The sequence below is a fragment of the Oncorhynchus gorbuscha genome, linkage group LG06, assembly GCF_021184085.1.
Source record: "Oncorhynchus gorbuscha isolate QuinsamMale2020 ecotype Even-year linkage group LG06, OgorEven_v1.0, whole genome shotgun sequence".
Taxonomy (NCBI): Eukaryota; Metazoa; Chordata; class Actinopteri; order Salmoniformes; family Salmonidae; genus Oncorhynchus; species Oncorhynchus gorbuscha.
Genome location: NC_060178.1, coordinates 52067677 through 52093476, shown reverse-complemented (window position 1 = coordinate 52093476; position 25800 = coordinate 52067677). Strand labels below are relative to the sequence as shown.

General features: G+C 49.3%; 1 protein-coding gene across 3 annotated transcripts in view; it reads right to left on the bottom strand.

Moving 5' to 3' along the window:
- Window positions 1-25800, bottom strand: part of LOC124038070 (trafficking protein particle complex subunit 8-like) — a 90111-nt gene that overhangs the window by 30207 nt on the left and 34104 nt on the right. For all 3 annotated transcript variants that reach the window (XM_046353494.1, XM_046353495.1, XM_046353493.1), the window contains 16 exons: window positions 21746-21835; window positions 21369-21543; window positions 21113-21266; window positions 20761-20866; window positions 19973-20238; window positions 17431-17546; window positions 16756-16906; window positions 14865-14965; window positions 14569-14674; window positions 13813-13944; window positions 13147-13371; window positions 7297-7402; window positions 4832-5026; window positions 943-1118; window positions 628-702; window positions 336-462 (listed from right to left, as the gene is read on the bottom strand). In XM_046353494.1, coding sequence (XP_046209450.1) covers window positions 336-462; window positions 628-702; window positions 943-1118; window positions 4832-5026; window positions 7297-7402; window positions 13147-13371; window positions 13813-13944; window positions 14569-14674; window positions 14865-14965; window positions 16756-16906; window positions 17431-17546; window positions 19973-20238; window positions 20761-20866; window positions 21113-21266; window positions 21369-21543; window positions 21746-21835 — 2301 coding nt within the window. The remainder of the gene's footprint in view (window positions 1-335; window positions 463-627; window positions 703-942; window positions 1119-4831; window positions 5027-7296; window positions 7403-13146; window positions 13372-13812; window positions 13945-14568; window positions 14675-14864; window positions 14966-16755; window positions 16907-17430; window positions 17547-19972; window positions 20239-20760; window positions 20867-21112; window positions 21267-21368; window positions 21544-21745; window positions 21836-25800) is intronic.

The window sequence follows — 25800 nt, the reverse complement described above, 5'->3', positions numbered from 1 at the left end:
ATTATAAACCAGGTGGTTCAAGCCCTGAATGCTGATTGGTTGAACACCGTGGTATATAGGATCCTATTCCTCGCGAATGACAGAAAATATATATTTACTGGTCTAGTTATGTTTGTAACCAGTTTATAATAGCAATAAGGCACCTCGGGGGTTTCTGGTATACGGCCAATATACCACAGCTAAGGTCTGTATCCAGGCACTCCGTGTAAGCTGTGCTAAGTACAGCTCTTAGCCATGGTACATTGGCAATATACCACACACCCTTGGGCCTTATTGCTTAATTATAGTACTGGTTTCACTGTGCGTGTGTGACTGCATGACCATGTGTATGTTACCTTCGGTCTGTGAGGCTGCGGTGCTGTTGATAGTAGTGTCTCCAGTAGAAGAGGTGGAGGCCAGATTATAGACTAGACCCAGGATGTTGAGCTGACCTGTCTGGTGGGGCAGCAGCTTCAGACGAGCCTGAGGGAGGAGACAGAGGAATCAGACAGAGAAGAAATTGATAGAGACTTTTAAGAAGAAAAAGAAGAGACTGTGGGTCGAACATCGAGAAAAGTCAGAAAATTAGGGCGAGAGAGGAAACACAGCAAGAAGAGAGAACTAGAGAATCGTAAAAAGGCAGCTTACCAATTTAGTCTCCTCAGGGCTCAGGTAGAACTCTGGGATGACTTCTGTGGCAATGACATCATCTTTCTGTGAAGTCTGCAGCAAGAGGGATTGTAAAAGTAGAGGTTAAATGAGCCGGCTGATGACATTTGCAGATATGACGAGCTGATAGTTGGGTCATATTCAACAGGCACCAAACGAAAGAAAAACCAATTGTGAGGGACTTATTCAATAAGAAAAAGGTATTTTTATTTTTGCTACAATGTGTACTTATGAATACGACCCTGCTCTTACAGCACTGTAGACTCAAAGACCAAAGGTAACACACACTCTTACCCTGGGAACGCTGGCCTCCTTCTCGTTGCTGATGGGCACAGCATCCCCGACCGAGTCTTCCTGCGGTTGCGGTCGATTGAAGTCTTTGAGTGTAAACTTCCAGAGCAGCGAGAGGTCAGAGAGAACCAGAGGAACCTTTAGAGGGTTCCGGAACACCACCTCAACTATGATGGGTTCTAGAGAGAGAGAGACAGAGAGAGAGACAGAGAGAGAGACAGAGAGAGAGACAGAGAGAGAGACACAGAGAGAGACACAGAGAGAGACACAGAGAGAGAGACACAGAGAGAGAGAGAGACACACAGAGAGAGAGAGAGAGAGAGATAGGGCGAGCGGCGGGTAGGGCGAGCGGCGAGGGGCGGGTAGGGCGAGGGGCGGGTAGGGCGAGGGGCGGGTAGGGCGAGGGGCGGGTAGGGCGAGGGGCGGGTAGGGCGAGGGGCGGGTAGGGCGAGCCACAAGGGGCGGGTAGGGCGAGGGGCGGGTAGGGCGAGGGGCGGGTAGGGCGAGGGGCGGGTAGGGCGAGGGGCGGGTAGGGCGAGGGGCGGGTAGGGCGAGGCGGGTAGGGCGAGGGCCGGGTAGGGCGAGGGGCGGGTAGGGCGAGGGCGGGTAGGGAGGGGCGGGTAGGGCGAGGGGCGGGTAGGGAGAGGGGCGGGTAGGGCGAGGGCGGGTAGGGCGAGGGGCGGGTAGGGCGAGGGCGGGTAGGGCGAGGGCGGGTAGGGCGAGGGGCGGGTAGGGCGAGGGCGGGTAGGGCGAGGGGCGGGTAGGGGCGAGCCACGAGGGGCGGGTAGGGCGAGCCACGAGGGGCGGGTAGGGCGAGCCACGAGGGGCGGGTAGGGCGAGCCACGAGGGGCGGGTAGGGCGAGGGGCGGGTAGGGCGAGGGGCGGGTAGGGCGAGCCACAAGGGGCGGGTAGTGAGAGGGGCGGGTAGGGCGAGGGGCGGGTAGGGCGAGGGGCGGGTAGGGCGAGGGCGGGTAGGGCGAGGGCGGGTAGGGCGAGGGGCGGGTAGGGCGAGGGCGGGTAGGGCGAGGGGCGGGTAGGGCGAGCCGCGAGGGGTGGGTAGGGCGAGCCACGAGGGCGGGTAGGGCGAGGGGCGGGTAGGGCGAGCCACAAGGGGGCGGGTAGGGCGAGGGGCGGGTAGGGCGAGGGGCGGGTAGGGCGAGGGGCGGGTAGGGCGAGCCACGAGGGGCGGGTAGGGCGAGCCACGAGGGGCGGGTAGGGCGAGCCACGAGGGGCGGGTAGGGCGAGCCACGAGGGGCGGGTAGGGCGAGGGGCGGGTAGGGCGAGCCACAAGGGGCGGGTAGGGCGAGGGGCGGGTAGGGCGAGGGGCGGGTAGGGCGAGGGGCGGGTAGGGCGAGGGGCGGGTAGGGCGAGGGGGCGGGTAGGGCGAGGGGCGGGTAGGGCGGGGCGGGTAGGGCGAGGGGCGGGTAGGGCGAGGGGCGAGTAGGGCGAGGGCGGGTAGGGCGAGCCGCGAGGGGCGGGTAGGGCGAGGGGCAGGGCGGCGGCGAGCGACGAGGGGCGGCGGCGCAGCGAGGGGCGGCGGCGAGCGACGAGGGCGGCGGCGAGCGACGAGGGGCGGCGGCGAGCGACGAGGGGCAGGGCGGCGGCGAGCGACGAGGGGCGGCGGCGAGCGACGAGGGGCAGGGCGAGCGACGAGGGGCAGGGCGGCGGCGAGCGACGAGGGGCAGGGGCGAGCGACGAGGGGCAGGGGGCGAGCGACGAGGGGCAGGGCGGCGGCGAGCGACGAGGGGCAGGCGGCGGCGAGCGACGAGGGGCAGGGCGGCGGCGAGCGGCGAGGGGCAGGGCGGCGAGCGACGAGGGGCAGGGCGGCGGCGAGCGAGGGGCAGGGGCGGCGACGAGCGACGAGGGGCAGGGGCGAGCGACGAGCGACGAGGGGCAGGGGCGAGCGACGAGCGGCGAGGGGCAGGGGCGAGCGACGAGGGGCAGGGCGGCGGCGAGCGACGAGGGGCAGGGCGGCGGCGAGCGACGAGGGGCAGGGGGCGGCGAGCGACGAGGGGCAGGGCGGCGAGCGACGGGGCAGGGCGGCGGCGAGCGACGAGGGGCAGGGCGGCGGCGAGCGACGAGGGGCAGGGCGGGCGAGCGAGCGAGGGGCAGGGGCGCGGCGAGCGACGCAGGGGCAGGGGCGGCGAGCGACGAGGGGCAGGGAGGCGGCGAGCGACGAGGGGCAGGGCGGCGGCGAGCGACGAGGGGCAGGGCGCGGCGAGCGACGAGGGGCAGGGCGCGGCGAGCGACGAGGGGCAGGGCGGCGGCGAGCGACGAGGGGCAGGGCGGCGGCGGCGAGCGACGAGGGGCAGGGCGGCGGCGAGCGACGAGGGGCAGGGCGGCGCGCGAGCGACGAGGGGCAGGGCGGCGGCGAGCGACGAGGGGCAGGGCGGCGGCGAGCGACGAGGGGCAGGGCGGCGGCGAGCGACGAGGGGCAGGGCGGCGGCGAGCGACGAGGGGCAGGGCGGCGGCGAGCGACGAGGGGCAGGGCGGCGGCGAGCGACGAGGGGCAGGGCGGCGGCGAGCGACGAGGGGCAGGGCGGCGGCGAGCGACGAGGGGCAGGGCGGCGGCGAGCGACGGGGGCAGGGCGGCGGCGAGCGACGAGGGGCAGGGCGGCGGCGAGCGACGAGGGGCAGGGCGGCGGCGAGCGACGAGGGGCAGGGCGGTGCCGGGCCGAGCGAGTGACGCCGAGCGAGTGACGCCGAGCGAGCGGCGCCAAGCGAGCGGCGCCAAGCGAGCGGCGCCAAGCGAGCGGCGCCAAGCGAGCGGCGCCAAGCGAGCGGCGAGAGGCAGAGAGAGGGAGGTAGTAGCGAAAGGGATTGCAAAGTAGCGGCGAAAGGAAGAGACGAGAGGAAGGGAGCAGGATGAGAACAGCGAAAACACAACTTCTAAAATGCATTAAGTTACTAAAATTGTCAATCTACACAATATACCCCATCATGGCAAAAGGAACACAGGTTTCTTGTAATTTTTTGAGGTTAGAGACCGGAGTGCTGGAGTTGCATCTTCACAGCTGACTTTGAGACTTGTGTTTTGCGGGTACTATTTAATGAAGCTGCCAGTTGAGGACCTTAGGCATTTGATTCTCAAACTAGACATCCAATATACTTGTCTTCTTGCTCAGATGTGTACCAGGCCTCCCTTCATTTCTCAGAACAAGAATAGACTGACGAGTTTCAGAAGAAAGGTCTTTGTTTCTGGCCATCTTGAGCCTGTAATTGAACCCACAAATGCTGATGCTCCAGATACTCAACTAGTCTAAATAAGGCCAGTTCTATTGCTTCTTTAATCAGAACAACAGCTGTGCTAGCATAATTGCAAAAGGGTTTTCTAACGATCAATTAGCCTTTTAAAATGATAAACTTGGATTAGCTAACACAACGTGCCATAGGAACACAGGAGTGATGGTTGCTGACAATGGGCCTCTGTAGATATTCCATTAAAAATCAGCCGTTTCCAGCTACAAGTCATTTACAACATTGTCTACACTGTATTTCTGAGAAATTTAATGGACCAAAAAATGTGCTTTCCTTTAAAAAAAATAAGAACATTTCTAAATGATACCAAACTTTTGAACGATAGTGTACATTTGCAAAAAATTACAGAAAACTGTTTTTGCTTTGTCATTATGGGGTATTGTGTGTAGATTGATGAGGGAAAAATGTGCTAAAAGTCAAGGTGTCTGATTACTTTCCGAAAGGCACTGTGTGAGGATCGTGAATTCAATACTATTTATAACCTGCATGTGGTTGTAGGTGAAGGGTTGTGTGAGTGGGCTAACTATCAAGCCATCAGACATAGTTGAATAGAAGAGAGATGAGGGAGTGGGATAAGAAAAGAAAGCTGTGCTAAAAGGAGAAGGGATGAGAGACAGGAAGTGCTAGTAGTTACCCTCCACAACAGCAAGCGGGAAGTGGAGGTTGTCCGTCTGACTGTTCAGGCAGCACTGGGTGGATTGAAACGTTGCCGGAACGACCCCACGTTTTGCGGCGGCAACCACCTGTTCCTCGAGGTCCTGCCACATGGCAGCTAGGTCCCGGTCAAACTCCTGGTCCAAAGACACGTGGGTGGCTGCCTGCTTCTCACCTGATTAATAAATCAATATCACAATCAATTAGGGAAGTAATGATTTGCCGACATGCATCAGTCCCTGGTTCAAATGTTTAAGATATGAGTGCATTGGTCAGTTGGACCACAAACCGATCCAAATGTAGCATGCATTGGTCAGGAAATATTATAAAACGTTCCAAAATCGCCAAATCACATAAAAGGTTTTTCTCAAATTTCAGATTTGCGTGCTGCCCAATGAGGAAGGCCTATTCCTGATCTGATACGTTTGTAAACTGGCTTGCGCAAAGCTGTTTTATAAGTTGAGTGACAACCAATGTAAATTTACTAGGTTACATTTATCAACTGCGCCGTTGAAAATGGTGTTTTACCAGAATGAAAGTAGCCAATGCTACTGCCAGAGAAAACTTCTGGCTATAGGTAGGCTCACATTCCCCCCCCAAAAAATTGGGGCTCACATTCCCCCCAAAAAATTGGGGCTCACATTCCCCCAAAAAAATTGGGGCTCACATTCCCCCAAAAAATTGGGGCTCACATTCCCCCCAAAAAATTGGGGCTCACATTCCCCCCAAAATTGGGGCTCACATTCCCCCAAAATTGGGGCTCACATTCCCCCAAAATTGGGGCTCACATTCCCCCAAAATTGGGGCTCACATTCCCCCCAAAATTGGGGCTCACATTCCCCCAAAATTGGGGCTCACATTCCCCCCCCCAAAATTGGGGCTCACATTCCCCCCCAAAATTGGGGCTCACATTCCCCCAAAATTGGGGCTCACATTCCCCCCCAAAATTGGGGCTCACATTCCCCCCCAAAATTGGGGCTCACATTCCCCCAAAAATTGGGGCTCACATTCCCCCCAAAATTGGGGCTCACATCCCCCAAAATTGGGGCTCACATTCCCCCAAAATTGGGGCTCACATTCCCCCCAAAATTGGGGCTCACATTCCCCCAAAATTGGGGCTCACATTCCCCCCCAAAATTGGGGCTCACATTCCCCCCCAAAATTGGGGCTCACATTCCCCCCCCAAAATTGGGGCTCACATTCAATTTGATTTTGATGGTTCAGGTTCACCATCAGCAATTGTTTTATGCAAAAAAAATATATATATATATATTTCTTTATTTTTAGATTTACAGTATGAAGTTAATAATTTCACAACATGGACAGCAGAAGAGCTCAGAGTCCGTCAAAACTATTAAGATTATGAGACGGTGAAAGTACATATATTTGATAAATATATAGCAGAACTTCGGATATGTCATAGCTAATTTAAAAATATAAATATTGATAAATTACACTTTAAATCTACAAAAATGACTAATTCATGGCTGATTGTGATTTCAGATCAAAAGTGGGGAGGGGACAAAGAGCAAACATTAACCCACCCCCCTAACTGATAGTAGTGTGGTAGATGCCCAGTTTCCCTCATGGCTCAGCTCAGAATCGCACCAAATCATTTCAAACTAAAACATATCGTTCCTGTATCATATCGGAGCCCATGTATCTAGATGCGTATCAAATCATCTTGAAAGTGAAAGACTCACAACCAATTAATTGATCAATCAATCAGTTCATTATGGATCAAACCAGCACTGTGCAGTAGCACATATAATGCATAGTGAAATAATACAACCGAACAAGGACATATTGGGCAAAAAAATAAAATTAAAATGTCTATAGGAGTTGGTTGGTGCAAAAGGGATACAAACATACACACCTTCCATGAATGTCACACTATCTCTGGTGGCTCTGTTGTCACTGACCGTGTCAGGGGATAAATGACTCATCTAACTTCATGTTTATGTGACCTTCAGTCCTCAACACCAACACTCCCCACTTATGACACACGCGTATGTAACTGCATGCCACGTCTCAAACCCCACAGGACAATACCTCCTTTTATGCTGAAAATGGGTTTTTGATTTGAAATTATTATGTTTTGTTTGGATGTTGAAATGAAGAAGCTGTAATCAGTGGACGGCAGGAAGGCAGGCACACTTTGGCCGAAACAGCTCCCTATTCCCTACTTGGTCAAAAGATGTGCACTATATAGGGAGCCATTTGGGACTCGGTCTCTGACTCCTCTGACATTCCTTCAAAGTTTCACTCTAATGACGAAGATAGTCGCTCAGCAGCAGTGCGCAAACACTAGACGTACGTCTCGTTTCACAGTCTCAAAACGCACATTTAAATTCACACAATGCACTCGGTCTCACTGCAATTTTTTTGTAGCATGAAATGTATGATTGGTGAGCAGAGCCGTGCTTGTGTTTGTCTCAGTCTTACCCTCTGCCAGGCGGCGTTCGTGGCCGAAGTAGACCCTGGTGGCAGAGCTGTTGATGCAGGGTAGGGGCAGCTGGGGTAGCGCCACCTCACATGCCCCCGTAACATTCTGGAGGAAAAGGTAGAGAGCAAGGAGACACTTAACACAGTCTTGGAATGAGGTTACAGAAATTGGCCAGGCCAACGTACACGGTGGGAGGGAACGACGACTCAAAAGAAACACGTGGCTTTTCTCCACAACTACACTATTGTGTGGCATTTCATTATTATTATTCAAATTAATGTTACTTCTAAATATTAGTCTAGTATACAAATCAAGAAATGCCAGATTAGAGGATTCACATTTTCGTATTGACACAACTTAACACGGCTATCAGACTCAAAAGAAATGTGCAAATTCACTATTGCAATACACTTAGAGTACACCCACACACAGTACCAGGACGACAGTATTGCAATACACTTAGTGTACACCCACACACAGTACCAGGACAACAGTATTGTAATACACTTATTGTACACCCACACACAGTACCAGGACGACAGTATTGCAATACACTTAGTGTACACCCACACACAGTACCAGGACTACAGTATTGTAATACACTTAGTGTACACCCACACACAGTACCAGGACGACAGTATTGCGGCAAGGAAACAAAACATGAAGTGGATGTGACTTCTTTAGGTACAATCCGGTATTATTGGGGGTATGCCGTACCGGTAAAACATGAGCCCATCACAATAATTAAAGCAAAATGTCAAGTCAAATCTAGGCTATTACACCACTTTATCACTTCTGCATTTCAGATGCATGAATCATTTGCGAACGGAGTAGAAAAAAAGTTTATATAGGCTACTCTCCAAAATATGAGTCAATGAGAACATTGACATTTGGCCAAAACCGAGACCTGTGCAGACAGCAATGGATGCATAAATTCTGGCCTAATGACAATTGCCAAATGTCGTGACAGTTTTTGGTGTTTTGTGTAACAGATATCTCTTTCCATTCACCACTGTTTGGAGGCTGGAAATATATTGCAAGTGAATTGAACGTGTTAGCCGAGTAAAGAAAAACTTTGAAGTGATTGTTTGACAATGCGATGAAAACATGACTGGTTGTGTCAATTCCAGAAAAAAGGTAATGCATTCCAAAATGTAAATGACAAATCTTTACGACTAGGTTACGACTAGGTCCACAGAGAACCTATTGAATTAATAGGGATTCTATACTGTATCCAATTCTATGATTAGGACTAGGTTACAACTAGGTCCACAGAGAACCTATTGAATTAATAGGGATTCTATACTGTATCCAATTCTATGATTAGGACTAGGTTACGACTAGGTCCACAGAGAACCTATTGAATTAATAGGGATTCTATACTGTATCCAATTCTATGATTAGGACTAGGTTACGACTAGGTCCACAGAGAACCTATTGAATTAATAGGGATTCTATACTGTATCCAATTCTATGATTAGGCCCATACATTGTTTGGGTGCAACCACATATAGGAGGTCCTGTAGCAGAAAGAAAATGTATTCTCTGTTTACCACTGCCGAATGTAGAAAACAACAAATCCATATTTACTTAGTGTCCAAGCTATAGCATACTATTGTACATTCTGCAGGTTTGTAAAAGGACCAAGCTATAGCACACTATTCTACATACTGCAGGTTTGTAAAAGGACCAAGCTATAGAGCACACTATTCTACATACTGCAGGTTTGTAAAAGGATCAAGCTATAGCACACTATTCTACATACTGCAGGTTTGTAAAAGGACCAAGCTATAGCACACTATTCTACATACTGCAGGTTTGTAAAAGGACCAAGCTATAGCACACTATTCTACATACTGCAGATTTGTAAAAGGACCAAAATACAAGGAAAGTTGTGTTTTTTTTAAGATGCATGTTCCATCTTAAATAACTGTCTCATGTCTTTCTGGGTAATGGAGTCCTGATGGACAGCAGGCTAGCCAATGATTCGCTCCCACTGGCTGGAGCAAACCCAGGAGTGAGTCAACATGCCCCCACTCTAGTCTAGTTGGGAGGGCCAGGGGACAGAGTAATGTCAAGATACCGGAATTTTGACTTTGATACCAGGGTTAGTATAACGATGCTCGATACCAAAACAACCCCACAAAAAAAAAGTACTGTTAGAAGAGCTGTGAGAAGGTCAGTTGTTAGAAATAAATTATATGGGTTCCCAAAATAACTGCTCTTTATCAAATCTAATTTCAGAGGACGTATAAACAACTTTTGGAAAGGTCAGAGTCAGGGCCATTAAATAAAAAGTATGGTCCACAAATTTAAGTAGGGTTGGACGGGATCCACCCCCAAAACATACCGCGCGGCACGTTTTGGTATTACCCTATACCGCGCGGCACGTTTTGGTAATACCCTATACCGCGCGGTATGTTTTGGGGGTGGATCCCGTCCAACCCTACTTATTTATACGTCCTCTGAAATTAGATTTGATAAAGAGCAGTTATTTTGGGAACCCATATAATTTATTTCTAACAACTGACCTCACAGCTCTTCTACAGTACTTTTCTTTTGTGGGGTTGTTTTGGTATCGAGCATCGTGATACTAACCCTGGTATCAAAGTCAAAATTCCGGTATACGGTATTACCAAAACGTGCACACAAGGGCCACTATTTCAACAACAAAAATCAAGGATCTTGATCAAGGAGGGGATTGAATGTCTCTTCTGAACAGAATATGGAACAATGTGACCTTGGCATAACAACTTAAACATTTTATGTTTGTTCACAGGCTGCATTAAACACCAAGGAAACGGTTAACAATGAAATGGGCCCCAACTCCCAACTGTTCACTGTGTACCAGAAAATCAGGCAGACACATTCCTTTGTAATTATGTTGGAGTGCCCTGCAGCTAAATGCTTCTGGGACAAAGTTACACAATTAATTTAGAAGTGCATGAATGTAAATATTAAGTCTGCTATGTTGCTTAATGATAGCATTGCTATCTGCATTGTTGGTTAGGGGCTCATGCGTACGCATTTCACTGTAAGGAATAACTGTTGTATTCGGCGCATGTGACTAATACAATGTGATTTGAGCTGCTTGACTGACTGCTGGCAGGCTGCACTGTTGCAAAAAATATGTTGGCTCTTAGATGGCATTTCACTGTAAGGAATAACAATCAACTCACGCTTCCCATTGTTGGTTAGGGGCTCAACTCGCGCTTCCCATTGTTGGTTAGGGGCTCAACTCACGCTTCCCATTGTTGGTTAGGGGCTCAACTCACGCTTCCCATTGTTGGTTAGGGGCTCAACTCACGCTTCCCATTGTTGGTTAGGGGCTCAACTCACGCTTCCCATTGTTGGTTAGGGGCTCAACTCACGCTTCCCATTGTTGGTTAGGGGCTCAACTCACGCTTCCCATTGTTGGTTAGGGGCTCAACTCACGCTTCCCATTGTTGGTTAGGGGCTCAACTCACGCTTCCCATTGTTGGTTAGGGGCTCAACTCACGCTTCCCATTGTTGGTTAGGGGCTCAACTCACACTTCCCATTGTTGGTTAGGGGCTCAACTCACACTTCCCATTGTTGGTTAGGGGCTCAACTCACACTTCCCATTGTTGGTTAGGGGCTCAACTCACACTTCCCATTGTTGGTTAGGGGCTCAACTCACGTTTCCCAACTCACCAGTAGTTACAGTAACTGTTAGAAGTTCTAACATTTTAATGATCTACAGCGAGAATGAATGGTGCTAGTCAACTACTGTATACTTGGCTCTGTAAAGAATAAATCTCAGCTAAAGTCCAACAGATACACTCCACACACAGCACACCAAATGTTATTACGTTACAGCCTTATTCTAAAAACAATGTTTGTCCTCATCTATCTACACACAATACCACATAATGACAGAGAAAACGGGCAGTAAAAAAAACAAAAAAAACTTGTTTACATAAGTATTCAGACCCTTTGCTATGAGACTCGAAATTGAGCTCAGGTGCTTCCTGTTTCCATTGATCATCCTTGAGATGTTTCTACAACTTGATTGGAGTCCACCTGTGGTAAAATCAATTGATTGCACATGACTTGGAAAGGCGCACACCTGTTTATATTAGGTCCCACAGTTGAGCAAAAACCAAGCCATGAGGTTGAAGGAATTGTCTGTAGAGCTCCGAGACACAGTTGTGTCAAGGCACAGATCTGGGGAAGGGTACCAAAACATTTCTGCAGCATTGAAGGTCCTCAAAAACACAGTGGCCTCCATCATTCTTAAATGGAAGAAGTTTGGAACCACCAAGACTCTTCCTGTAGCTGACCGCCCGGCCAAACTGAGCAATCTCAGGAAAAGGGCCTTGGTCAGGGAGGTGACCAAGAACCCGATGGTCACTCTTGACAGAGCTCCTCTGTAGAGATGGGAGAACCTTCCAGGAGGACAGCCATCTCTGCAGCACTTCACCAATCTGGCCTTTATGGTAGAGTGGCCAGACGGAAGCCACTCAGTAAAAGGTACATAAACAGCCCGCCTGGAGTTTGCCAAAGGGCTCCAAAGGACTCAGACCATGAGAAACCAGATTCTCTGATCTGATTAAACCAAGATTGAACTCTTTGGCCTGAATGCCAAGTGTCACGTCTGGAAGAAACCTGGCCCAATCCCTACAGTGAAGCATGGTGGTGGCAGCATCATGCTGTGGGAATGTTTTTCAGCGGCAGGGACTGGGAGACTAGTCAGGATCGAGGGAAAGATGAATGGAGCAAAGTACAGCGAGATCCTTGATAAAAATTCTCCAGAGCACTCAGGACCTCAGACTGGGGTGAAGGTTCACCGTCCAACAGGACAATGACCCTAAGCACACAGCCAAGCTTGTATCATCATATGCAAGAAGACTCAAGGCTATAATCGCTACCAAAAGGTCCTTCAACAATGTACTGAGTAAAGGGACAAGGGGGGGTAAAGATATTGGATGGGGTGCAGGTGGTTGGACAGAGACATGTTGGGCTGGGTGGAATGGGGAGTATAGGCTATCTGAAAATCCCGTGTGATCAACATGTTAATTTTTCTGTATGAATTTCTTACTTAAGTACATTTTGGAGTGAAAGCCCATGTTAAATAAACTGAATAAATAGTGTACAAAACATTAAGGACACCTTCCTAATATTGAGTTGCCCCCACCCCTTTTGCCCTCAGAACAGCCTGAATTCCTCAGGGCATGGACTCTACCAGGTGTTGAAAGCGTTCCACAGGGATGCTGGCCCATGTTGACTCCAATGCTGCCCACAATTGTGTCAAGTTGGCTGGCTGTCCTTTGAGTGATGCACCAAACTTGATACACACGGGAAACCCAGCAGCGTTGCAGTTCTTTACACAAACCGGTACACTTGGCACCTACTACCATACCCAGTTCAAAGGCACGTAAATCTTGTGCGTCTCACCCTCTGAATGGCACACATCCACAACCCATATCTCAATTGTCACAAGGTTTTAAAATTCTTCTTTAACCTGTCTCCTCCCCCTCATCTACATTGAATGAAGTGACATCAATAATCTATCATGGATTAACCTGGTCAGTCTATGTCATGGAAATTGGTGTCCTTAATGTTTTGTACACAGTATGAATTTATATGAATATTGTACCTGTACACGATGCAACACTATCACACATGGCCTTGTTCAAGGGTATAGAGGTACTCTAAGGAAGGCTTCCTGAGCCTCCCTGTGGTCGGCTGTATTAAGGTAATATTGAGGTTATGTATAGGTTGTGATCTTGTTTTCTTGACTCCCTGCTGTGGGGTTGTAATAATGTGCTAACGTTGTGGAAAGGTTGTTTTAAGGTTGTGAAAGGATTTTGTTAACATTGTGTGTTACCTTGTAGACGTAGAGGTATTCCCGGAGGAAGGCTCCCTGCTGTGTGGAGGTCTGCTGGCTGTCATTGGTGAGGATGTGTCTGAAAGCTGTGACAGCGTTCTCTGGTTGGCGCAGGGTGAAGGACTGGCGGCCGATAGTGAAGTTGATATGGTCCTCAGCCAGGGACCAGCCTTTACCCTTATACACCTGCATGGCCTGGCAGTAACACCGCAACGCATGGCGCTTCTACAGGGAGGGAGAGAGAGGGGAAGACTCAGAATGGGATAGAGAAACAGCAGAAGGCAAGAGGAAGACCGAAGAAAGCGGAGGGGAAGATAATGACAGAGAGAGGAGGGGGAGAAAACCATCAACATGCTCCATCAAGAGTTCTGAAATGGAATGCTCTAACAGTTCTAGAACTTTGAAGACGGCAGGGGGCTCCAGAAGGACAGAAACCATATCACACATCTGACCCACCAGTAGAATCACTCCTGTCTCACCTCACCACAAAAAGGCCTCATTGGTCACATTCTGCTTTTAAAATGGCCTGATTGGTGTTTACACACCCACCATTCCTCTTTACCAGGAATTTATATACCCAAGTACATGGTACCTCCCTGTTTCACCCTCTTCAGTTGCATGTCTACAGAACAAAGCCTAACTTTAGCCTGTTTCAGTCCCACTCACCTGCCCTGCCTTGCTGAAGCGATGTCCTGCCAGGATCATGTGGAAGGCAAACTTCCTGACCATGGGGTTCCGCATGTTAATGAAACAGTGGGCTGCCTGCTCCAATAGGAGGGCAGAACGCAGGTCAGAGTCCTGGGAGGGAGATAGACCGGGTTATACAGGTTAGCTAATACCTTGGACATGCCACACAACATGTTAATTATACAGGTTAGTCTAACTTAGATCAAATCTGGTTTGCAAGAGAAACCTGTTCAAGACGGGCGTAACATTAAAAAAGTTTCACACATAAATAGAAGCTACATGTAACAGTGATTTGAATGCTACAGAATTACACAGATCCAGAGGTTAATCGACAGTGTAAAAACAAAGAACCTGATACAATGATAAATCAGAAGTAGTAGCGTCTAGAGCCCGATCAATGTACATTTGGGTCCAATACCGGGGGGACAAACACTTATCGATACTGTTTTACAGCGAGGAAATTCAATCATTATTCCACAATGAATTGTCATAAATTGCCATCCAACTGAGCAATTGTCTAAGAAAAATGCTTCAAATGTTGCCTTCTTACATTGTGACAATAATGACATGAGAATGGCCGCAAGTGTTCAGATAAGCATGAGACTTTTTCCCATCCCATTTACTGATTATCGGTGGAATTATCGGCGAATAACGATATAGCATTAGAAGGCCAATATCAGCCGATAATATCGGTGACCTGATATATCAGTCTTGCTCCAGTAGTCTTCCTCTCACCTCACTGGTCATCTTGATGAGGAGGGTAGCAGCATCAGAGTACTTGGCCTGACTCTTCAGTACCTCAGCACTGAGCAGAGCACAACGTTCAGCTAGAACCATGTTCCTGTATGGGGGGAAATACTTTTATAAAACACACCACCACAGGGGTGAGAGAGCCTATTATAGTTTTGTGGCTTGCGTTCGGCTTTTCAGCCAGGAGGTTGGTTATTTTAGCTTACTGGGCATTGTTAGTCAATGTGCAATTTTGTGACAACACATGAAAGTGTGTGTGTGTGTGTATGTTAATGTCGTACTTGGACACATCTCTGTAGGTCTGTATTGCCGTGTCCATGTAGTGTGCTGGATACGGCCTTGGAGCTCCAACTTGAAGAAACGCAGACACTGCTGCCATCTCCTACAGACAGAGATGAGTGAGGGATGCAGAGAGAGAGAGAGAGAGAGAGAGAGAGAGGGGAGATCAGGGGAAAGAGATGAGTGAGGGATTGATGCAGAGAGAGAGAGAGGGGAGATCAGGGGAAAGAGATGAATGAGAGAGGAGAAAGAGAGCAGAGTGTGAGAGAGGGGAGATCAGGGGAAAGAGATGAATGAGAGAGGAGAAAGAGAGCAGAGTGTGAGAGAGGGGAGATCAGGGGAAAGAGATGAATGAGAGAGGAGAAAGAGAGCAGTGTGAGAGGAGAGATCAGGGGAAAGATTTGAATGAGAGAGAGGAGAAAGAGAGCAGTGTGAGAGAGGGGAGATCAGGGGAAAGAGATGAATGAGAGAGGAGAAAGAGAGCAGTGTGAGAGAGGGGAGATCAGGGGAAAGAGATGAATGAGAGAGGAGAAAGAGTGCAGAGTGAGAGAGGGGCAGCAAAAGAAGAGAAAGATAATCATTTCAAATATATCCATACAACCTTCCGTGTTGAGTGTTATAAATGGTGGGTGTGTTGAGGCTAGGTATCAGACACGCTAGGGGTGGTCACGGTTCCAGACCATCAGCCTGCCATTAATATTCTGGCTACACACACACACACACCTGTCTGCCATTAATATTCCGGTGATCCAGAAAGCCATGAGGCGTGGCAGCATCCTTAAAACCGCAGGATGCTAGGACGGGCAGCAGAGGGCAGGGAGATCAATACGGTGTGTGTGTGGCCATTTTCCAATATAATTCAGTGTTGGTTATCTGTCTAGGGAAAGGAAGATTACGATGTTGCTGCGATGCTTTCTTCAGATGTGGTGACGCCACCTCGAGGTCCGTCTCTGTGACTTTGTTCTATATGTTCCATGACTCCTCTGAACGTTCTACAGGAAAAACTACACATTTATTTTCCTTCTAGTCTGCTGTGCTAGAGACGTACTGCTCAGGTCTCCAAGAGTACAACAAAAACATGTTTATCTGATGTCATTCAGAGGTGCAGGGTGGATTGATGTGCTCAGTCTTAGTACTGCATGTTTAGCTGATGTCATTCAGAGGTGCAGGGAGGATTGATGTGCTCAGTCTTAGTACTGCATGTTTAGCTGATGTCATTCAGAGGTGCAGGGAGGATTGATGTGCTCAGTCTTAGTACTGCATGTTTATCTGATGTCATTCAGAGGTGCAGGGAGGATTGATGTGCTCAGTCTTAGTACTGCTGATGTGCTGATGTCATTCAGAGGTGCAGGGAGGATTGATGTGCTCAGTCTTAGTACTGCATGTTTATCTGATGTCATTCAGAGGTGCAGGGAGGATTGATGTGCTCAGTCTTAGTACTGCTGATGTCATTCAGAGGTGCAGGGTGGATTGATGTGCTCAGTCTTAGTACTGCATGTTTATCTGATGTCATTCAGAGGTGCAGGGTGGATTGATGTGCTCAGTCTTAGTACTGCATGTTTAGCTGATGTCATTCAGAGGTGCAGGGAGGATTGATGTGCTCAGTCTTAGTACTGCATGTTTATCTGATGTCATTCAGAGGTGCAGGGAGGATTGATGTGCTCAGTCTTAGTGCTGCTGCTGCTGCCAAGCACTTACTTTACCTTCTGGCATCTCAACCTTACCTTCTGCTGTGTCCTTTCCGCGAGACAGTTCACAAACCTTCAAGACCATGTATTTTGTGTGTGTGTGCATGCGATGTGTGTATGAGCACGTGTATGCATGCGTGTGTTCATGCAATATGTGCGTTCTCTGAGAGAGTGTCTTTCCATCAGTGTACGTGCGTGTTCTCACCAGTGCCCCAGCGGCATAGAGCATGGCCTGGTCAGAGAGGAAATCCTTCTTGGCCGTGTGGTAGCAGCTGTACGCCAGGTCATAGAGCTGAACCAGGAAACAAAGGTCAGCCATCTTCCTGATCTGCAGCTCAGGGGCTTCTGGGGGATAGCTAATGACATCACACAGGACGGAGAGCAAAGGTCAGACAGCTCAGGAGATACCGAGGCAGAGGTGTTAGCAAACTGTCATCCAGAACCATTCTGAATTTGCCTCACCAAATGGCAGCCTAGTGTTCTCTATTTAGTGTACTACTTTTGACCAGGGCCCATAGGCAGATGGCAAACCTCCATCCAGAACAATTCAATATGCAAACTGTACACTGCTTTGGGTGAAAGCAGCCTAGAGCTAATTTCTGATGAGTTCGAACTCTCTCCATCCTTCGGCACCTCTGATCAGACACGTGGATGGTTGAACACAGTAAATGTGTGATTGTGTGCATACCGTATGTACATAGCGTATGACAGTGTGATCCAAGGCGTGATCTGTTAATAATGAGAGGCCTTTCTTTACAAACACTAGTCAGTAAGCAGTGTGATAGCTTTGGTCTCAGTACTTACTAACTGGACAATCTCCTCGCTAATGGTGATATGATGGTGATGAAGAGGAAGTTGAAGAGGAAGGGGATATACTTACAGGAGGCCAGAAGTGTTCTTCAGTTCAGCGATACTCTTCTCTGGAACTTTCCCTCCTCCAAACCACTTCTTAGTGGCAGAGAAAAGAGAGCGACTCAAGCCTTTCCTGGAGACCAGCTACAGAGGGAGGGATGAAGAGTGGGAGAGGTGGAGGGAGAGAGAAGGAATGAGTTCAGATCATTAGGAGGCCAACGGTCATATCATTGATCATGTCCGTCAATACCTCCCTCCAAGATTTCACAGCTTTTTTGGGGAGTGATATTTGCAGGCAAAAAAGCTTGATTTTTGCATAGCAATCTGCAATAGTTTTGTCAAATTTTTTCTTTTTTTGTAGTGCAGTAACTTGACAGTTTTATGCTGTAATATTGAAGTGTTTTGGCAGTTTTATGCAGTTCTTGGTCAAATTTGAAAGTCCTCACATAACATGCAGGGAATTGGAATTAGCGGAAGGAATGATGAATGAATATCTGACAAGAAGTTGATGTGGCAGCAGTCACAGGACAATTACCAATAAACATGTCAATATAAACAGAGTGGCAATATTATATTACCGGAGCACACGTTTACCTGGTCACTGAGCCGTCTCTCTACCTGGTCACTGAGCCGTCTCATGGTCATTGTGCGTCTCTCTACCTGGTCACTGAGCCGTCTCATGGTCACTGAGCCGTCTCTCTACCTGGTCACTGAGCCGTCTCATGGTCATTGTGCGTCTCTCTACCTGGTCACTGAGCCGTCTCTCTACCTGGTCACTGAGGCGTCTCATGGTCACTGAGGCGTCTCTCTACCTGGTCACTGAGGCGTCTCTCTACCTGGTCACTGAGGCGTCTCATGGTCACTGAGCCGTCTCTCTACCTGGTCACTGAGGCGTCTCATGGTCACTGAGCCGTCTCATGGTCACTGAGCCGTCTCATGGTCACTGAGCCGTCTCATGGTCACTGAGCCGTCTCATGGTCACTGAGCCGTCTCATGGTCACTGAGCCGTCTCATGGTCACTGAGGCGTCTCTCTACCTGGTCACTGAGGCGTCTCTCTACCTGGTCACTGAGGCGTCTCATGGTCACTGAGCCGTCTCTCTACCTGGTCACTGAGGCGTCTCATGGTCACTGAGGCGTCTCATGGTCACTGAGCCGTCTCATGGTCACTGAGCCGTCTCATGGTCACTGAGCCGTCTCATGGTCACTGAGCCGTCTCATGGTCACTGAGCCGTCTCATGGTCACTGAGCCGTCTCTCTACCTGGTCACTGAGCCGTCTCTCTACCTGGTCACTGAGCCGTCTCTCTACCTGGTCACTGAGCCGTCTCTCTACCTGGTCACTGAGCCGTCTCTCTACCTGGTCACTGAGCCGTCTCTCTACCTGGTCACTGAGCCGTCTCTCTACCTGGTCACTGAGCCGTCTCTCTACCTGGTCACTGAGCCGTCTCTCTACCTGGTCACTGAGCCGTCTCTCTACCTGGTCACTGAGCCGTCTCTCTACCTGGTCACTGAGCCGTCTCTCTACCTGGTCACTGAGCCGTCTCTCTACCTGGTCACTGAGGCGTCTCTCTACCTGGTCACTGAGGCGTCTCTCTACCTGGTCACTGAGCCGTCTCATGGTCACTGAGCCGTCTCATGGTCACTGAGCCGTCTCATGGTCACCGAGCCGTCTCTCTACCTGGTCACCGAGCCGTCTCTCTACCTGGTCACTGAGCCGTCTCTCTACCTGGTCACTGAGCCGTCTCTCTACCTGGTCACTGAGCCGTCTCTCTACCTGGTCACTGAGCCGTCTCTCTACCTGGTCACTGAGCCGTCTCTCTACCTGGTCACTGAGCCGTCTCTCTACCTGGTCACTGAGCCGTCTCTCTACCTGGTCACTGAGCCGTCTCTCTACCTGGTCACTGAGCCGTCTCTCTACCTGGTCACTGAGCCGTCTCTCTACCTGGTCACTGAGCCGTCTCTCTACCTGGTCACTGAGCCGTCTCTCTACCTGGTCACTGAGCCGTCTCTCTACCTGGTCACTGAGCCGTCTCTCTACCTGGTCACTGAGCCGTCTCTCTACCTGGTCACTGAGCCGTCTCTCTACCTGGTCACTGAGCCGTCTCTCTACCTGGTCACTGAGCCGTCTCTCTACCTGGTCACTGAGCCGTCTCTCTACCTGGTCACTGAGCCGTCTCTCTACCTGGTCACTGAGCCGTCTCTCTACCTGGTCACTGAGCCGTCTCTCTACCTGGTCACTGAGCTCTCTACCTGGTCACTGAGCCGTCTCTCTACCTGGTCACTGAGCCGTCTCTCTACCTGGTCACTGAGCCGTCTCTCTACCTGGTCACTGAGCCGTCTCTCTACCTGGTCACTGAGCCGTCTCTCTACCTGGTCACTGAGCCGTCTCTCTACCTGGTCACTGAGCCGTCTCTCTACCTGGTCACTGAGCGTCTCTCTACCTGGTCACTGAGCGTCTCTCTACCTGGTCACTGAGCGTCTCTCTACCTGGTCACTGAGCCGTCTCATGGTCATTGTGCGTCTCTCTTCCTGGTCACTGAGCCGTCTCATGGTCATTGTGCGTCTCTCTACCTGGTCATTGAGCTGTCTGATGTTCTTCTCTATGTGAGGCAGTAGTCCCCTGAAGGTAAACTCCTGGATGAACAGTCTGATGCGGTCGTGGTCGTTCAGCGTGAGGCACGCCCCATGGCTGGTGGCCGCTGCCACTCCCGTGGCGAGGGGCGGTGGCTTGGTTTCCACGGCGACGGCCCTGAGAGCGTCGAGGCTACCGGGCGTGTCACTGGGTGTATCCAGCTGGAGGGGATGGGTGTTGTCCAGACTGTTGACCAAGACTCCGTCTGATGAACGACACACAATGTCATTGTCAACCATGTGAAGGCGTGTGGCCAGACTGTTGGTGAGTCCGTCGGGGTGAACAACAACAAAACCAAGGACATTGAGCACATGATGGATGTGCGTCAAGAATGTTGGGAAACTCAATTATCAAACAAATCATCAACACCACGCTGTCAACCCAGGAATGCTTCAGATTGATTAGTAAAGAGCATAGAGTAGATCTGAATTAAATAAGTGAACTGAACTAGTGGTGTCTTTATTTGTTCCATCAGTGTACATGAGTGTTCTCACCATCTTTCAGTGAGAGGAAGGAATCAGATACACAACAGGTGTAAAAGAGGCTTCAACTATACAAATGTGTATTTTACACATTTGAAATATATTTTTCCCAACCACCTTGGAGTTGCTGAGCGCCGAGCTCTTTTTAGCTGAGCCACGAGTACGCGTAGACGCAGTCGGATTGAGGAGTGGCCGACGACATGGAAATCTTCAGCTCCCGCGTAGTGCTAAGTGGCTACGCTCACCTTTCTCGTCCGAGTCATGTCCATCCGCCTCGGATGTTCCTCCTACGTTGTTCTCTACAGCCGTGTTGTTGTTCACCACTACAGGGGCTGGATCCTCATACTGATCCTGGAACAGCCATGAGCAAACACAAAAATATGAGTCATGTTTAATAGGCACGCAATGGAAGAAAATATTCAGAAACAGTCAAACAGGAAGGTGCTAAGCTGAACTTGTCCAATAATCAACGTTCATTTTATTTTCCCGTTGCAAAACAATGTGTCCTAATGAACCCGATAATGGTACTGTTGGTTGTATGCTACTGTACATTAGCAAGTAGATACTTGGAACACTTAGTCTGGGACCCAACTGCACCTGGCTTTGCAGGCTACTCTTGTGAAGGTACTGGCTCCATGGGTCTGGGATCTGTTCGTCTGCTCCCGCTGCCGCCGTACGAGAGTTGACCTTCAACAGGTAACAACCCTGAGCACCATACCTCTGCTTCATATCCTCATACACAGAGTCAGCCCTGTGAGAGGGGGAGAGAGAGAGAATTAAGGGAATCCATAATCGAGAGAGCCGAGGTCATAGACCTGGCTGTCAGATGGTGTGTGCGTCACTACTACCTCACCTCTGTTCGTCTCCCTGGCTCATGTCGTGCAGTAGGACGTAGTACTTGAGTGTGTTGGGGATGAACCACTTGGGGTTGGTGTACTCGCCGCTGTGCTGAATCCTGTGCTGCTCCTGAGACAGCTTGAGGAACTTCTCCACTGGTACAGCCTCACTGGACGAAACCACCAGCAGACCTGCAGGGATGGCCGTCAAAGAACCACAACCAGAGAGAGGAGAGGGGGAGGAAACCACGCAGACGGAGAACGAGGGAGGGTAGGGATGGTGAAAACAGAGAGGTAAAGAATACCGTGAGAAAAAGGAGTGAGTGAAAAGAGAGAACTTGTCTCTCATCATCATAGTGTTCATTCTACTACGTTGAATTAGTGAGAAGGATACAGGCTAGGTAGTGGTTGAGGAACTCATGGTCGGAGGCAGGCATGGACTGGAGGAAGCTCTCCCTGTACGCCTCAAACCAGGGAGTCGTGGCTGGAGAGATAGGACAACAAGATGAGAGAGAGAACATTACTCACACCAGGTCTCACCTCCACACAACCCCACCCTGAGAGTGGAGCTGCATAGAGCACCTGTAGCCGACACCCGGGGGGGGGGGAGAGAGGTCTACACACACCAGGGTCAACCAGCCAGGAGAGGCCATCACAGGTGACACACACACACACTAGGGGTAGGCGATATTAAGATAGCATAGTCTATCAATGATTGACAGCCATCGTCGATGAGGACGCGACAGACGACGGTTTAGCCTACTTTAACTTCACTGGCACCGCAGAGTAAAGAAACGGAGTCTTACACAAGTTTAAGCTTATTAAGAAAGAAATGATCCATGCAGGACTGAAAAATGACTAATAACTTATCCTCCTTCTAGGCCTATCATAAAAGTCAGTTACAAACAGTAGCTTATTTCCCAAATATTCTAGTTTAAGGCGTTGTCCTAAAGTTGCAGCTTTAACGAGACTGACAATCTATAGCCTAAAGCATAGGCTATTCTCAATCGCAGCTTTATGATATCTATAATATTCATTACTTGCTTTATTTGCCTCATAGAATAATAATAATAATAATAATTAATAATTAGTAACTATCCAGTTCTGAATGCACTGCTTCTATCCAGCCCATGATGTATAACCTGACTCACTATGGACAGACTGAGGAACAGACAGTGCTCCATCATGCGCCACACAGACAGACACACTAGTTCCATGCTGAAGCTCCACCACCAGAAAGGAATATTTAACCTCTGCCTAGGCTTTAAACATTATCTTTCGCCCAATAGTTGAGTTTGGGGCGGGGGGGGCGGCTGGCCAATAGGAGGAAATACTATGTAAAGAAATGTTTGATGGGTACATAATCACGATAGGACAAAAGGTCGACGTCGCCCAACCCTCACACACACACACACACACACACACACACACACACACACACACACACACACACACACACAGCTGAAGGGTCTGATCTTGGAGCTGCAACAAATGATACTCTGAGAAAAATTTGATGAATTACTGATTAGCCAGATGGGAGTAGGGTTTGTACCACTACCGGATTCTTCTTTTATCCTAAACCCATTGAGATGCAGAGAGCATCATGCTGCTTGTTGTAGACTACATTTGTCATCAAGAGATTCACCAATTATTGTCCGAATAACAAAAATCAGCAGGATATATAATGTTACCATGGCCAAATGTAGACATACACTACCTAAAGTAACACCTGTGTGTGTGCGTGTGCGTGTGCGTGTGCGTGTGCGTGTGTGTGTGTGTGTGTGTGAACAAAGAATGAGTGCGAAGCGTAGTCTGCATAATGACTCGGGTACTGTCTGAACTTGTCCAATAAGAAGCTCTCATGAGCTCTAAAAATGGTGGCCCTAATGAACACAACCTGGGTAATTCTGCCATCTCTGGTGTGAGTTCTCTGAACAGCTCCTTCGTGATACATCAGACTAGTACTCCCTCTTTCCACATTCATCACAGCACAAAGACAGCAGGCTGTGTGTTTGGACACAGGCACAACAGCATTATGAGGACCAACATGTGACCCTCTGGTCCATTTTACAGATGATTAGGCGGTAATACATGTACAGTGGTCATTTTATGGCAGGGAAATCATTCAAACAAATCTCTAAAGCAACCAGTGCTCGGCCTTTGAAAAGTGTAAAGACAAAAGATGACATCAAGTCAGAACAATGTTAGTGTCACTATCCACAAATTTGGTGACAAGTGTACCCAGAGCGACCAAATACACCCAACATTGGATTTCACCAAACAAATTGTCTGTTTTTTAACACTTGTGCTATGCTTGTGTACAAACAGGCAGGCTATGCGTCTTCCATCACGAGGACCACCAGTTAGGAACCTACTGATTGAGCTATGCTTGTGTACAAACAGGCTATGCGTCTTCCATCACGAGGACCACCAGTTAGGAACCTACTGATTGTGCTATGCTTGTGTACAAACAGGCAGGCTATGTGTCTTCCATCACGAGGACCACCAGTTAGGAACCTACTGATTGTGCTATGCTTGTGTACAAACAGGCAGGCTATGTGTCTTCCATCACGAGGACCACCAGTTAGGAACCTACTGATTGTGCTATGCTTGTGTACAAACAGGCAGGCTATGTGTCTTCCATCACGAGGACCACCAGTTAGGAACCTACTGATTGTGCTATGCTTGTGTACAAACAGGCAGGCTATGTGTCTTCCATCACGAGGACCACCAGTTAGGAACCTACTGATTGAGAGAAAAACAAACAGATCAGGAGTTCTACTTACAGACCGACTATTTGAAATCATTTCCAATACTTAACCTGTGCTTGATTGAGCTTGCCTGGCACAACAGGACCAATAGAAAAGTCCCAAAAGTGCAAACACTGCCTACCTGGCACTCCAGGCAACTAAGTATTTGAAATGACTTCAAATAGTATTTGAACCCAGGTCTGTTTGCTCCTAGCCACGGGCTACAAGGGAAACCTTGCGTGAGTGAGTCAGAAGTGAGCAACAGAGAGCTCACTTCAGTGAGTGATCTCAGTAACTGAGAAGCACACGGCAGTCAAGATTCATCTCAGTTTAAAGCTTTCTGTTTTGAATCAATTCCAATTCCCCGTTATCAATTTTTAATTCACTGTTTGAGAGAAACCCCTTTAACTTGGAGTGAGAGTTAATGCCGGCGGGAAGTCCGAGTGCCCAGAGATGCGGCTCAGAAAGCAATAGGCCATAGCCAATTAGGGGGCATATGTATGACTAAGGCACTTTGGGACCTGTATAAATAAAATGTAATAGACAGACCACAGAAGTGAGAGTACAGGAAGTATTCAGGACATAAACAATTCCCCACCCTGACTTCAAACAGCCTAAGATAGAAAGCATAGTTTCCATTTCCACTGGCTCCTCAAGTCTCAGGACTCTGGAATGCGGATATCTTACAATACACCCTATCTAATATCCTGGGATTTAGATATAGGCCTAGGCCAATTATATATAAATAGGAGACAGAAGACCACTGACTAAATCATCCCACTTTACACCCATCCTTTACACACTGCTCAAACAAATAAAGGGAACTCTTAAACAACACAATGTAACTCCAAGTCAATCACACTTCTGTGAAATCAAACTGTCCACTTAGGAAGCAACAGTGATTGGCAATAAATTTGACATGCTGTTGTGCAAATGGAATAGACAACAGGAGGAAATTATAGGCAATTAGCAAGGCACCCCCAATAAAGGAGTGGTTCTGCAGGTGGTGACCACAGACCACTTCTCAGTTCCTATGCTTCCTGGCTGATGTTTGGTCACTTTTGAATGCTGGCGGTGCTTTCACTCTAGTGGTAGCATGAGAAGGAGACTACAACCCACACAAGTGGCTCAGGTAGCGCAGCTCATCCAGGATGGCACATCAATGCAAGATGTGGCAAGAAGGTTTGCTGTGTCTGTCAGCGTAGTGTCCAGAGCATGGAGGCGCTACCAGGAGACAGGCCAATACATCAGGAGATGTGGAAGAGGCCGTAGGAGGGCAACAACCCAGCAGCAGGACCGCTACCTCCACCTTTGTGCAAGGAGGAGCAGGAGGAGCACTGCCAGAGCCCTGCAAAATGACCTCCAGCAGGCCACAAATGTGCATGTGTCTGCTCAAACGGTCAGAAACAGACTCCATGAGGGTGGTATGAGGGCCCAATGTCCACAGGTGGGGGTTGTGCTTACAGCCAGACTCCATGAGGGTGGTATGAGGGCCCAATGTCCACAGATGGGGGTTGTGCATACAGCCCGACACCATTCAGGACGTTTGGCATTTGCCAGAGAACATCACTGGCGCCCTGTGCTCTTCACAGATGAAAGCAGGTTCACACTGAGCACATGACAGAGTCTGGAGACGCCGTGGAGTACGTTCTGCTGCCTAAATTTGACTCCCGTCGATAGTGGAATGTGCTGACAACAA